This window comes from Electrona antarctica (genome assembly GCF_951216825.1).
Source record: "Electrona antarctica genome assembly, chromosome: 11".
NCBI lineage: Eukaryota > Metazoa > Chordata > Actinopteri > Myctophiformes > Myctophidae > Electrona > Electrona antarctica.
In genome coordinates, this window is record NC_136792.1 from 9,626,211 (window position 1) to 9,641,126 (window position 14,916).

Below are 14,916 nucleotides of genomic sequence, written 5' to 3' on the forward strand. Positions count from 1 at the left end.
ATCGTAGCTTAGTTTTCATTTAGTTTCCATTTAGTTTTAGTCGGTGGAAAAAAGGTAGTGAACGGAACATTTTTCGTCTTAGTTTTTTAGTCGACGAAATCAACACCGGTCTGTTGTTGTCCCCAACTCTGTCTGTCCTCTCCACCTGTCTGTCCTCTCCACCTGTCTGTCCTCTCCACCTGTCTGTCCTCTCCACATGTCTGTCCTCTCCACATGTCTGTCCTCTCCACATGTCTGTCCTCTCCACCTGTCTGTCCTCTCCACCTGTCTGTCCTCTCCACCTGTCTGTCCTCTCCACCTGTCTGTCTTGTCTCTCTCTCGCTGTGCTGGTGAATAAATTCAATCTGAAAAGATGGTTGCTTGAAAACCAAAGCTGCAACCATTTGTGATCTTGTTTTAGGTGTATATTTTATGCTGTGTTCCCTATGTAATGTCATGTAAATGTATTCCAACTGTTTGTCTGTTTGTTCTCTGTTTTTGTGTTTCTTTGTGAGGAGCTGCGGATGAAAACTAGCATCTTTGCTAAATCCGGTGTATTCACGTCCATGTGACGTCCATTAATTAAGATGCATTGTCCTGTCCAAATAAACTAAATAAAGTAACGTGGTTCCTCTCCATGGCAGATCGTGGAGGAACACGGCAGCGTGGAGCAGTCTCGCCGGGCGCAGGCGGAGCCCATCAGTCTGGACAGCTGTCTGAAGGCCTTCACCAGCGAGGAGGAGCTGGGCGAGGACGAGCTCTACTACTGCTCCAAGTGTAAGACCCACCGACTGGCCACCAAGAAGCTGGACCTCTGGAGGCTGCCCCCTGTCCTGGTCAGTATAGTCACACGTACTGGGCTGGCCCCTCATTTATCAATGGAGTGTAACAAACCAGCTTGATATTTAGAAGCCCTTAAACCCCCATTTAGACCTGAGGACGATTCTACAAATGCCTTCTAAATCCTGACAGTTTTCTGAGAAACCCTCATGTTTCTATGTCAGTGGTGCTCAACCTTTTACATGTCAAGGACCTCCAGAATTTTCTGTATTTGGCCGCCGACCCCCCATCTGAAAATATGTAGTTCCAGGGACCCAACCAGAAGCAAAGATTTTAGTTAAACACGTTCGCTCTGAAAGAATATATTATATTCAAAGATTTGCGCCACATTTTCACAATTTTTCAAAAATAGCAGATCTACAAGCTCGTAGCGAGGCACTCGGTGCCGCGCTCTGAGCTTGTAGATCTGCACACACATGCACGCACAGTCGCACACACAAACACACACATACACACACACCTACCTACCTGTACTTGCAAGCCCAACTTGTGTGCGAATTTTGGCACACTCGGCAGCAACAGTAGGATTCCGTGACAGTACAGTCTTTGTCAAGTAGTACATGAATGACACCAATCACATCCTCATGAATGGAATATGTTTGTATATTAATTTAACACATTACAGAGAAGTTAACACTAAATTAAAACAATCATGTATCCCCTGTGAGTCGCGGTGGGCTGCCGTGATGTACTACTTGTAAATATTCATAGTTGCGGGTTGCTTTAGTTTGGGCTACATTTCTGAAGTGTTGTTGCTTATATTGGGCTTTTGCTTTCAAGATTCTTTTTGAAATTAGCTGATTTAATGGGGCTCAAGTGGTGAAACCGGTCGCTTCTTTTGGGCTTGTTTTCATAGACTCTTAAACCATTCTGAACGGGAACCCCTTTTGGTGTTTTAAGCATTATGTTATACTTTAGCTATTGAAAATTTTGAAAAAGCAGATCTACACGCTCATAGCGTGGCACAGAGCCACAGAGTGCCGCGCTATGAGCTTGTAGGTCTGCTATTTTTGAAAGATCGTGAAAATGTGTCGCAAATCTTTGAATATATTCTTTCAGACGTTTTTAACTCAAATCTTTGCTTCTGGGGGAGGTCCCTGGAACAACATATTTTCAGATGGCGGCCAATTACATATCATTTTGGGAGTCTTTGACATGAAAATATTTGAGAACGACATAGAAATATAGGTTTTCAGAAAACTTGGGATTTAGAAGAACTTTTTAGAATCATCCTCAGGTCTAAATGGGTTAAAAATGGGAATTCTTAGTGAATTCATTTTTTTATTTTTTTATTTTAATCGGCCAAATCTGCTGGGCACTCTACGTCTTTATTCTGAAAAAAATCCATGGGCATTTTTTGTGTTAACACATATAATGTCTTTCTGTATGCCTCCTCTCTCTCTCCTCTCTCTCTCTCTCTCTCTCTCTCTCTATTCCAGATAGTCCACCTGAAGCGCTTCCAGTTCGTAAACGGTCGCTGGATCAAATCTCAGAAGATCGTCAAGTTTCCCCGCGGTAGTTTTGACCCCAGCGCCTTCCTGGCTCCCAGGGACCTGCTGGAGCAACACTGTCTCCACTCCCGCAGCGAAGGGGAGGAGCTACTGAGGGTCGGGGAAGACAACCTATCGTCTATCTCCGCCCCGGCTGACCTCAACAACCTCCCCAAAGGTCAGTACTGCAGTATGTTATTAACACTCCGATCGCCCGGGGTTATTTAATCCATTAAACCATAGCGCCCAAGCGATTTATAGCAACGGAGCACTTTTACCGATGGACCGGAAGTTATACCGGATGTGGCTGGAGCAGCTAAATGTAGCCAAAATACTCTAAAGGCGATCGACAACAACGGGAGGCATGATTAAATCTAACGTGACTAGCGACTGGACAGCGGGGGGGCCGTCTAACATAGGATCTTTTCTTAGAATTGGACGGGATGATTTAGATTGCGAGTTATTAACGTTTTAATATTTTCGTTGTCGTCGGCTAAACATTTTCGATGACGTTCCACTGTTGTGCAACATCGAGGATTGCGCAACAGGCGCTCCTAGGCTGTGGAGCGATGCGATCGGTTTTCATATCAATAAACGTAGTCTTTTGGATAAAACTTCGTCCTGGGCGCTGGGTGTTACTAACAGAAAGGACGGTGGACTTCGTCCTGGGCGATTGGGGTGTTAACCATGGGAATCTGGAAGACATGACCACACACTCATTTGTTTTAGCCTGGTAGGGTTCTGCAAGAGGCCATCGATGTATGACTGGATCTGTGTATGTCTGTCTGTCTGTCTGCTATTCTCATAAACCGTTAGACTGATCAGCATCAAACGTTGTACTGTAATGCGTGCAGTCATTTGACAACGCTCTCCATATACATTATATATCAATTTAAAACAAAAGACAATTATGACATCCCAAAGTACCAAAGTTACCAAAATTAAATTAGACAACAACATTGCGCGTACAGACAACAGTACAGTGTTTGCAAGTAGGCCTATAACTAAGCAGCTAACTCTGCATGACAGCAGAGTGATTTAAGAAGGTTTATAGAGAGAGTCATGTGTCTTAACGGTTATGTACAATAACTGTGCTTTGACACCATCACACCACACGTCGGGGAACTTGTCGTTAAGCTTTACCACCGTGCGTTGTGCTAGTCACTCTGCTTTTGGCACAACGGAGCAGCACCTGCCTTAAAACCCATTTCGGGCGGGAACCCCTTTTGGTGTTTTTAAGCATTATTTTATACTTTGGCTATTGAAAAATAGCAGATCTACAAGCTCATACGAGCTTGCAGGTCTGCTATTTTTGATTAATCGTGAAAATTGCGGCACGAATCTTTGAATATATATTCTTTCAGAGCGAACGTTTTTAACAGGGCCGGATCTACCATATGGGCACTTTGGGCACGTGCCCAGGGGCCCTTGGCCACCAAGGAGCTCCACAGAAAATGTCCCTGCTAATCCGAATGAAATAAATGGTGTCTAAAAAGATTAGTGTTTTATTGTTGGTGAGAAGGGCAGCTAAAAAGTGCAATTGTGTGTAAAGCAGCAACAATGCGCTAGATTGGCTGTCACTCTGGGGGGGTAGGCGACCGGAAATAGGCTAATATAACGGCATAAAACTGCCCCAAAACGGCTCCAAAACCGCAAAAATGTTGCGCGCGCGTGAAGGGGGGGGGGGCCTTCGAGCTTCAGTGCCCAGGGGCCCTCAGAGGTGTTAATCCGGCCCTGGTTTTTAACTCAAATCTTTTGCTTCTGAGGGGGTTCCTGGAACAACATATTTTCAGATCGGGGTCGGTGGTCAGAAAACTGTCAGGATTTAGAAGACATTGTTTATACATTTCGACGTCAGGCCTAAATGCGTTAACGTTGCACAGGAAGCGTTTTGATCATCTCTTCATCTCCCGTCTTGCAGCCTCTCCAGCCTCGAGCAGGACGGGGCCGACCCCGTCGCTCAGTCGAAGCTGCAGCCCCTCCAGCAGTCCCTCCAAGAGCGGCGCTCTTGGAGGCCGCAGACAGGCCCGCCTCCGCCTCCCCCTCCCCCAGCTGGCCAGCAGACACAGGCTCTCCAATAGCAAGGAGAGCCTGGACGGCGGCGGCGGCGCCAAGGAGGGGGGGTGCGCCGACCCCGAGGCGGCGGAACCCAGGGAAGGCACAACAACAACGCAGACGGCGGACACGGAGGAGACCGCGGCAGCGGGATTGTCTCTCCCGGGTGGGTGCGGCGGGGACGCAGGCCTCGGCGAATCCTTGACGGGCACGGAAGCGTCCAGCAGCCACTGCGACGTGATCCTGATGAACGGAGACAGCGTGGACAGCTGTCAGAGCAGCGGGCTGACCTCAGACTGCAGCACGGAGAGCAGCATGGATCCTGACAACTCCTTACTGCTGCAGCACAGGGACAACGGGTGTCTGGAGGCCATGTACAATCTCTATGCAATCTCTGTGAGTACTGCTGCAAACCCATAACAATTAGTACAATCTCTATGCAATCTCTGTGAGTACTGCTGCAAACCCATAACAATTAGTACAATCTCTATGCAATCTCTGTGAGTACTGCTGCAAACCCATAACAATTAGTACAATCTCTATGCAATCTCTGTGAGTACTGCTGCAAACCCATAACAATTAGTACAATCTCTATGCAATCTCTGTGAGTACTGCTGCAAACCCATAACAATTAGTACAATCTCTATGCAATCTCTGTGAGTACTGCTGCAAACCCATAACAATTAGTACAATCTCTATGCAATCTCTGTGAGTACTGCTGCAAACCCATAACAATTAGTACAATCTCTATGCAATCTCTGTGAGTACTGCTGCAAACCCATAACAATTAGTACAATCTCTATGCAATCTCTGTGAGTACTGCTGCAAACCCATAACAATTAGTACAATCTCTATGCAATCTCTGTGAGTACTGCTGCAAACCCATAACAATTAGTACAATCTCTATGCAATCTCTGTGAGTACTGCTGCAAACCCATAACAATTAGTACAATCTCTATGCAATCTCTGTGAGTACTGCTGCAAACCCATAACAATTAGTACAATCTCTATGCAATCTCTGTGAGTACTGCTGCAAACCCATAACAATTAGTACAATCTCTATGCAATCTCTGTGAGTACTGCTGCAAACCCATAACAATTAGTACAATCTCTATGCAATCTCTGTGAGTACTGCTGCAAACCCATAACAATTAGTACAATCTCTATGCAATCTCTGTGAGTACTGCTGCAAACCCATAACAATTATTATGTGTGGACGTTTTCGCCGTGTAAAGCTAAAATAGCAATACCCAGGACGAGACCCAAAAGAGATTGCATAGCAGACAGTGTTGTTTTCGTCGACTAAAACTAAGACGAAAATTATTCGTCGACTACCTTTTTCCACTGACAAAAACTAAATGGAAACTAAATGAAAACTAAGCTGTGATGACTAAAACTAAGACTAAATATACTGACAATTTAGTCAACAAATAAAAACTAGACTAAAATGTTAGGGAGGGACTAGTGGACAAGAGATCCAGTATAAGTCGTTTACACTTGGTTGCATGGCTGATTTTACATTTTCAGCAAATGTAAAATCAGCCATTACGACGGCATCAAGGCCTGCCAAAACACATTTTAGTCGACTAAATCAACCGTAGATTTAGTCGACTAAAATCTCATGACATTTAGTCGACTAAAACTAGACTAACACTAAAACATTCCAGGTGACTAAAATGTGACTAAAACTATTCAAAAGAGACTATGACTAAAACTAAAATAGAAATTTGATGCCAAAAACACTGATAGCAGAAATAGCAGATCTACAAGTGTGGTTAGCGCGCATCGTGTCACTTTGTGCCGCATCGCGAATTTGTAGATCCAGATTTCTTATGGATTTCTTCGATTCTTTTGCTGTTTGTTTAAAAAATAATAATTAGAATTGAAGAAAATGCGCCCAGCACTCATAATGTCCTTTTCACATGATTTGATATACCTCAGACGAGAGGTCAGAGGGTATATCAAATCATGTGAAAAGGACAATCTATAAGGATTTTGTTCTAAACCTGGAGTGCTGCGGGGTTGTCTGCTTCGGCAGTACTTTTTTTCTCATATTTTTTTATAAAATTATTTAATTATTTTAAAAAAAACAATGTATCTTTAAAAATATATATATATATATATATGTTTATTTTTTTTATTTTTTTTAATGTAGGAAAATTAATATTTAGTGATTTTTAGTGGACTAGTAAATGTAATGTAAGCGGAGGTATTATTACGTGTGTGTCCTGGCCAGTGTTGTGAAGGCCTCTTTTGATGTTCCCTGCAGTGTCATTCCGGAATCATGGGAGGAGGTCACTATGTGACCTACGCCAAGAACCCCAACGAGAAATGGTACTGTTACAACGACAGCAGCTGTAAGGTAAGACACTCATTCCCTCACTCATTTAACTAAATCATCCCGTCTTTTTCTGAAAAAAGATCCTGTGTTAGACGGCGTTCCGCGGTCCAGTCGCTAGTCTCGATAGATTTATTCTTGTCTCCCGTTGTTGTCGATCGACTCTCGAGTGCTGTGGCTATTGTTAGCTGCTACACAACATCATGATCTTCCGGCCGGTCCGTCCGGAAAAGGCGTCCGTGTTTATAAATCGACTGGGCGCATGAATGTAATGGATTAAATAGTCCCGGGCAATTAAAGTGTTAACACTCATTTGATTTTAAACCGCTAGATCTAGTCGCTAAGAAAACATTATTTTATAATTTGGCTATTCAAAAATAGCAGATATACAAGCTCACAGCGCTACGAGCTTGTAGATGTGCTATTTTTTGAAAAATCTTGAAAATTTAAATCAAGATTTTAAGCAGCCAAATACATGATCCATCCTTGACATGAAAGAAGTTGAGATATAGCAACAGTTTGTCAGAAAGGATTAGGATTTAGAAGAAAGGTCAGGCCTTAATGGGTTAAGCATTCCTTACATAAATACAGGCAAATTAACCGGGCCGTCTAACGCATGATCTTTTCTTAGAATTGGACGGGATGATTTAGATCAAGAGTTATTAACGTTTTAAGATTTTTGGTCTCGTCGGCTAAAAAGGGGGGGGAACATTTTCGGTGACGTCCCACTGTTACGCAACATTGAGTATTGCGCAACAGGCGCTCCTAGGCTGTGGATGCGATGCGATCGGTTGTGATATCAATAATCTTCGTCTTTTGGATAAAACTTCGTCCTGGGTCTGGGTGTTACTAATTGAAAGGACGATGAACAGTTTTTATAATGAACGAAGATCACATACAGTTGGAGGCCATCGATATTGTCCTTTTCTTTTTGCTGAGGTTTGCGTGATCTGCGCAAAACCCCTTTTGGTGTTTTAAACATTATGTTATAATTTAGCTATTGAAAAATAGCAGATCTACAAGCTCATAGCGCGCCACCGAGTGGCGCGCTACGAGCTTGTAGGTCTGCTATTTTTGAAAAATCGTGAAAATATTTATTTCAGAAAACTGGAGGATTTAGAAGGATTTTTTTTTAAATTTTGAGGTCAGGCCTAAATGGGTCAAATGATAAGGGACAATATCGGTGGCACCCAACTGTAAAATAAGGGCTTTTGGGTGTTCAGAAGGTGCAGCATTCTGTAACTCTTGTGACCTTACTCGGTAGGAGGTGCACTCTGAGGAGATTGACACCGACTCGGCGTACATCCTGTTCTATGAGCAGCAGGGGGTCGACTATTCCCAGTTCCTGCCAAAGACAGACGGTAAGAAGATGGCCGATACCAGTAGCATGGACGAAGACTTTGAGTCTGACTACAAGAAATACTGTGTCCTTCAGTGATCGCACTTTGTCTTCCATCAGCCACCCGACTGCTGTAAGGGCACTGGATCTGTGTCAGACTCCCCCCCCCCCCCCCCCACTATTTTGGCTGGCGTATGTCGTAAATATGCTTAAAAAAAATTAAAACGAAAAAACGTTTTGATGAATAATCAAACTGCAAAATGGCTAGAGCACTGGTTGAGCAGTCTCTTTTCAATAGGGAAGCGTCGCAGCACTTTCTATAGTCGCGAGAGGTCTAAAAACAAGGATTTGTGCAAGGTTTGCCAAGAGAACAATCTATCCCCCCCCCCCCCCCCCCCCCCCCCCCCCAATGAACGCACTCAAAACTGGTGCACTTTGCCGAGCCCACTGAAAACAAAATTCCCTTTTCCTTGTGAACAAGGCAAGCTATGCCACGAAACATGTAACATAACAACGCATACTAAAACGCATCTCAGAATGTATGTCGGTATGGCCAAAACACATGAACTAATGATGTTGCTTTTCTCCTTGTGCATTTATCACAAAACATGTTGATGTCTCTCTGAATGACGGGTAGGGCTGAAAGGACCCTGACGTGTTGGCATTGTACTTTCAAGCTGTTTAAAGTATGTCAAACAAATCAACATCATGTTGAGGTTCAGTGTCTGCTATAGAGAGAGATGATAGATTAGATCATTTAAACTGAGCTTTTAAAAGAAATGCTTCTCCAAAGGTTTGATTTGTGCTTCTCATCAGTAGCATAGTGTGCTTCTCATCAGTAGCATAGTGTGCTTCTCATCAGTAGCATAGTGTGCTTCTCATCAGTAGCATAGTGTGCTTCTCATCAGTAGCATAGTGTGCTTCTCATCAGTAGCATAGTGTGCTTCTCATCAGTAGCATAGTGTGCTTCTCATCAGTAGCATAGTGTGCTTCAGTAGCATAGTGTGCTTCTCATCAGTAGCATAGTGTGCTTCTCATCAGTAGCATAGTGTGCTATCAGTAGCATAGTGTGCTTCTCATCAGTAGCATAGTGTGCTATCAGTAGCATAGTGTGCTTCTCATCAGTAGCATAGTGTGCTTCTCATCAGTAGCATAGTGTGCTTCTCATCAGTAGCATAGTGTGCTTCTCATCAGTAGCATAGTGTGCTTCTCATCAGTAGCATAATGTGCTTCTCATCAGTAGCATAGTGTGCATAGTGTGCTTCTCATCAGTAGCATAGTGTGCATAGTGTGCTTCTCATCAGTAGCATAATGTGCTTCTCATCAGTAGCATAGTGTGCATAGTGTGCTTCTCATCAGTAGCATAGTGTGCATAGTGTGCTTCTCATCAGTAGCATAGTGTGTTTCTCATCAGTAGCATAGTGTGTTTCTCATCAGTAGCATAGTGTGCTTCTCATCAGTAGCATAGTGTGCATAGTGTGCTTCTCATCAGTAGCATAGTGTGCTTCTCATCAGTAGCATAGTGTGCTTCTCATCAGTAGCATAGTGTGCTTCTCATCAGTAGCATAGTGTGCTTCTCATCAGTAGCATAATGTGCTTCTCATCAGTAGCATAGTGTGCTTCTCATCAGTAGCATAGTGTGCATAGTGTGCTTCTCATCAGTAGCATAGTGTGCTTCTCATCAGTAGCATAGTGTGCTATCAGTAGCATAGTGTGCTATCAGTAGCATAGTGTGCTATCAGTAGCATAGTGTGCTATCAGTAGCATAGTGTGCTTCTCATCAGTAGCATAGTGTGCTTCTCATCAGTAGCATAGTGTGCTTCTCATCAGTAGCATAGTGTGCGTAGGAAGAAAAAAAAAAGAGCTACCTCATCGATATCTGTTGTCTTATCGGCCAACTGCACCCGAGTAAAACGTCTTTGACAGTATTATTATGAGAAATAAAAATGTCCTTCTGTGACACATGACACAAATGTCCTTCTGATGACCCGCGGTACACACATTTCAAAATTAACCACGTTAAGATTAATATAAATTTGGCCCTTATTGCCAAAAAATATGTGTCATCCAGCAACTGCCAAAAGTAAATGGTAATTTGTGCAATGTTGTTATGATTTATACCCTTAACTTATTGATCAAAAGTCACTTTCCAACTCGAGATCTGTAGTATGAATCTGGATTATGTTCAGGACAGGTGCCAAAATCTGTGATTTCAAAAAACCCCAATACAATATACAATCTATAAAGTGTGATTATATTTTGTTTTTCTTTTTTCATTGTGTAAATGCATTCTTTTAGAGAGATTTATTTTGATTGTGATCTTTTTGTTTTGTTTAGGGATGTTCCTATCACTACTGTATATTCAGAACGGAGTTATTTTGTACACATGTAGAACCACTTGGCAAGATGTTTTTATTTTTGTTTTTTATTTTCTTTGAGAGAGAGAGAGAGAGAGAGAGAGAGTTTGGGAATTGTATCTATCATACTATTATACCCAAAGGCACCAATGGTCCATATTTTGTCTCACCTATAAGCTAAAATTATATGCTAACATGGCACCCTAACGCATCTTATCTTCAATGTACAAAAAAAAACAAATTGTGAAAACCTTTCACCTGATGCTTGCTGCAGCTTTTCAAATTATCAGCAAGAAGAATTAAATACCAAGCAAATGTTCCCCTCCATAAAATTGCTACACACACACACACACACACACACACACACACACACACCACAAACAGGTCTAAATGGTGCAGAAGTGCGGGTGAAAGTTCTATATTGTAGCCACGCCATAGCCAAATAATTTGACAGGGTGCGTCTCCAGCCAAAGTCCCCCAGCTGACAGATCTTGTGTAGGAAAACAGTTGGTTAAAGTGAAACTGTGTCATATTGCCAGCAAACATAAGATTTGCTAAAAAAAATTGGTGTCACCACTACTTACATAATTGGGTCAATCATTTTGTGCCATCATGCCATTAGTCCGACAGCCCATTGTTCCCAAGTACCCTTGGGCAGACATTGAACAGACACATTGTTACTAAACCTCACACTAACCTACAGTTATATAGAATATTAGGGGCATCGGAATAATGGGCCATCAGAATATTGGTCAGAGCCCAATAATCATTTACTGGTTCATGTTTAGAACTCAACTTTATTGAGGAGGGGTTGAGAATCTGGTGAATTTGTCTGTATTATCACATCATGACATACAGGTTGGTTTTGTGAGAATAGGAAATGTATACATGTGTAAATGTATAACAAGTTAAAAATGGAAAATTATATAAATATCAAACAACTCTCTGTAATAATAACCAACTAATGATCCACAGGTTACAGTGGATTGTTCACAGCTGCACTTTTTGTTTCATTTAAATATATACGGGGATTGAACTATTGGACATACTACAGACCAGATAATATCCTTGTAAGAACATGATTGAGGTGAAAATCGACGTTTGGGAATCATTTGTTTTGCATCGATTATATCAAGGCCAACATTTGCTTTGACTCAGGCCCAGGTGTGACTGCTTAAATCAGTCAACACCATAGAGTATATAAAAGGATAGAGACTGATCTGGCACGAAGCTCCGCCCCCTCCGCTATTCATGTCAGTGGAAGTTGCTCAGTGGCGTTTTGAAGCACCCGGAAGGACCGTCTCAGAACGTCTACTTCCGCATTTGACCACCAAATTTTGGTGGTCAAATGCGGAAGTGCAACCGAGCGCTCAATGTTAAAGCCCAGCTGCACGGGGTTTCCCGGTCATGAATCCACGGGTCCACCTGTAGTCCCTCCTCTTACCACTAGGGCCCAGTGCTTCAACGTTGGAGCGCCTCACTGGCCCCTTGGTCAACACCCACACCCACAGTGTTGTTCTCTTGAATAGACCTGGTGTATTATCATTCACCCAATCACCAACAAACAAAATCACTTTGTTTTTGTTTTTGAGTGGTGTAAACCACTCCTACAACTGGCTTTTTTGTGCAGAAAAAATGAGCATGGTTGCTATGTTCACCCTGTTGTAATGACGTAATGAAATCACACCCGGGTGAACAGGGTGAACATAGCAACCATGCTCATTTTTTTTGCACAAACAAAGCCAGGTAATGAAATCACACCCGGGTGTGATTTCATTACGTCAGACATGATTTCATTACGTCAGACAGACCTTACACCACTCAGTTCACACGGGTGTGATTTTATTTTATTTAACTGATGAGATAAGACATTGAACAGAACTCATCCTGAACTTGTGCCCTGCTCACTTCAATGTCACTCACAGGGTTTTGCAGATTGTAGCATGTGGCAACCATGGTGGGCAACGGTCACCAGCCAATTCAGCTCCCTGGCTCTCACCACTGTGAACAGAGTAGACCACCTGGGCTGCCTGCTTAGTGAAGGTCCTAAACATATAGCTTAAAGCTGAAGTCCAGCTTGCTAAACCACAGCAGATACATATCCTGTGTACTCTTCCCTTCCCCCCCCAACCCAAGATTGTTTCCAATGTTTTAGCTGCTGTATTGATGCGGAGAGGATGGTTATTATGTACTGGATAAAAATGTCTGTCGTTAAAAAAAATAAACTTTTATTTTCTTTGTTTGTCAGGAATATGTTTGTTGAACAAATGGAAATGTATAACCCAGTGCTATTTATGTTTTGCTTTTTCTTTTCTTTTTTTGTTTTGTTTGCTGCTTTATTGCCCTTCAAATTATACATGATGTCAAGCTGTCAAAATGTTAGTCCAAGGCTCAAATTGCATCACCTGGTTCAAAGGGAACTTTTCTGGAATAATTAAGGATTTGTATGGGTGTGTTCTATTTGCTTGGTGTTTACGGTGCATCAGCTGTCAAACATTGTCTTTGTAACAGTGAATTAACCTTCTAACTAATTACAGTTGGGTGCCACCGATATTGTCCCTTATCATTTGACCCATTTAGGCCTGACCTCAAAATTAAAAAAAAATCCTTCTAAATCCTCCAGATTTCTGAAATAAATATTTTCACGATTTTTCAAAAATAGCAGACCTACAAGCTCGTAGCGCGCCACTCGGTGGCGCGCTATGAGCTTGTAGATCTGCTATTTTTCAATAGCTAAATTATAACAATGTTTAAAACGGGTTCCCGCCCAAAATGGGTTAACTGTCCTTTTGCGCAGATCACGCAAACCTCAGCAAAAAGAAAAGGACAATATCGATGGCCTCCAACTGTAACTAATTATATTGTGACACACAGCTTCCCCTTATGTAGGAGTACTTTAGGTTAATACAAAACACCTGAGTGTTAAGTGAACACTCAGAAGTTTATTGTGTATTGCCAACAGTGTGGGGGTTCATCTGAGCACAATTTCCTCAGTTCAGGAATTGGAACAAACATTTTTGAAGCAAAATTCTGTATCTGACTCCAAATGGAAGTGACTGAACTCGGAGATAAATTTAAAACACTGATCATTTGAAACCTTGGCTCCTTCTCTGACAGAATGGGTTGACATGTTGGCAGGCAGTGCAATCTACTACTGAACTGTAACCTCTCGATATTTAAGTTAATTTCATTTTTGGATCCGAAAGCGTTTGTGTTTAATTTAATGAACTTTTTTTGTAAGATGTTTGTTGAAAGAAAGTGACATTGCACTGACATGAAAATGTACATAAAAGGTGTTTTTTTTGTAAATAAGCCAATTAAAAAAAAGGTATGTATTTGAATATGAACTGTACAAATTACTGTACTTGTAGTTGTATATGGAGTGACATTGTTGATCTGTAACAAATACCCAAGCAACAAATTAAATTCTGCGAAAGGAAAATTGAGAATTTGAAGTGGTGCCTTTCTGTTTGTGTTAAATTCATCCGGCTTTTAATGTAATTTAACGTCATTTATTGTAATAATTACATTACAACTGGTAGTGTATCATTTATTGTAATAATTACATTACAACTGGTAGTGTATCAAGCAACTGCTTTGCTTACTTTTGCTCATAAGAGGAGATAAAATGTACTTGTGAAAGCTCTGAAACCACAGCATCTATATAGGTTTGTTTGTGTTAGAGGAAACCACGTATTCACGTTTACGTGTTCAGCCAACCGGAGGTTTCAAACATACACCTCACTTGGGGTCTGTCTGTAAATTACTTTTAAGAAATGGCAGATCTACAAGCTCACAATACATCACGTTGTATCGTGAGCTTGACGGTATGTGGTTAAGCTAGAGACATTTGAACTCACGTAGAAATAAGGGGTAGAGAAATGGAACCGTGTAGAGTTTCTAACAGAACCAGTGTGTGTTGAATGAGATTTACTAAATGCCCAAATTTCTGTGACACACGGGCTTAGAACCACAGTTATTTCAACTCATAATGATGACTTTACTTTGAAGGAATAAAAATAATTCCACACAGACTATCACACCTCCACGTTACAAAATATATAAAATTCACCTAAAAGGCTAAAGCAAATGCTCAACTGTTAATGGTATTGATAAGCACTCATATGACAAAGCGCAGGTGTATCGTGCATCCTGTTGCAGCGTCTAAGTTTCAGTGAAACAGTGGACTGTTCGTTTCCTCTACCAGTGTTGTGGTTTAAATGCATGCAGAAGCCCCTCCCTCTGACAACACTGAGTAAGTACTGACATCGTGCTATAGAGATGACACGACTAGGATGCTATCCTCCTACATTATGGAAGTTTGACTAGTTTAAAAAATCAGTTTATAAAGCTTCATGTTTCTTCTAGAGTGGATGGTCTTTAATTACCACATTACCAGGAGGTTTGTGAAATGGCACAGGTAAGGTATTTTACTTGGTGGTGGTTTGGGGGGGTTGTGATAAATGCAGCCACGTCCAAAAAATTGCTGTTGTATGACATGTTGTAACTTGTTATCAA

The 14,916-nt window shown here is 41.9% G+C and overlaps 2 protein-coding genes across 5 annotated transcripts in view; both read left to right on the forward strand.

Moving 5' to 3' along the window:
• The window catches only part of efhd1 (EF-hand domain family, member D1), a 129,073-nt gene extending 123,396 nt beyond the window's left edge, over positions 1-5,677 (forward strand). Inside the window, exon 5 of the transcript XR_013791138.1 lies at positions 5,645-5,677. The gene's annotated coding sequence lies outside the window, so the exon portion shown is untranslated. The remainder of the gene's footprint in view (positions 1-5,644) is intronic.
• The window catches only part of usp32 (ubiquitin specific peptidase 32), a 100,045-nt gene extending 86,198 nt beyond the window's left edge, over positions 1-13,847 (forward strand). For all 4 annotated transcript variants that reach the window (XM_079514502.1, XM_079514504.1, XM_079514505.1 and 1 more), the window contains exons 30-35: positions 624-815; positions 2,259-2,487; positions 4,231-4,760; positions 6,634-6,726; positions 7,967-8,834; positions 9,849-13,847. In XM_079514502.1, coding sequence (XP_079370628.1) covers positions 624-815; positions 2,259-2,487; positions 4,231-4,760; positions 6,634-6,726; positions 7,967-8,140 — 1,218 coding nt within the window. In that variant the 3' untranslated portion in view covers positions 8,141-8,834; positions 9,849-13,847. The remainder of the gene's footprint in view (positions 1-623; positions 816-2,258; positions 2,488-4,230; positions 4,761-6,633; positions 6,727-7,966; positions 8,835-9,848) is intronic.
• The last annotated feature ends 1,069 nt before the right edge of the window (positions 13,848-14,916 follow it).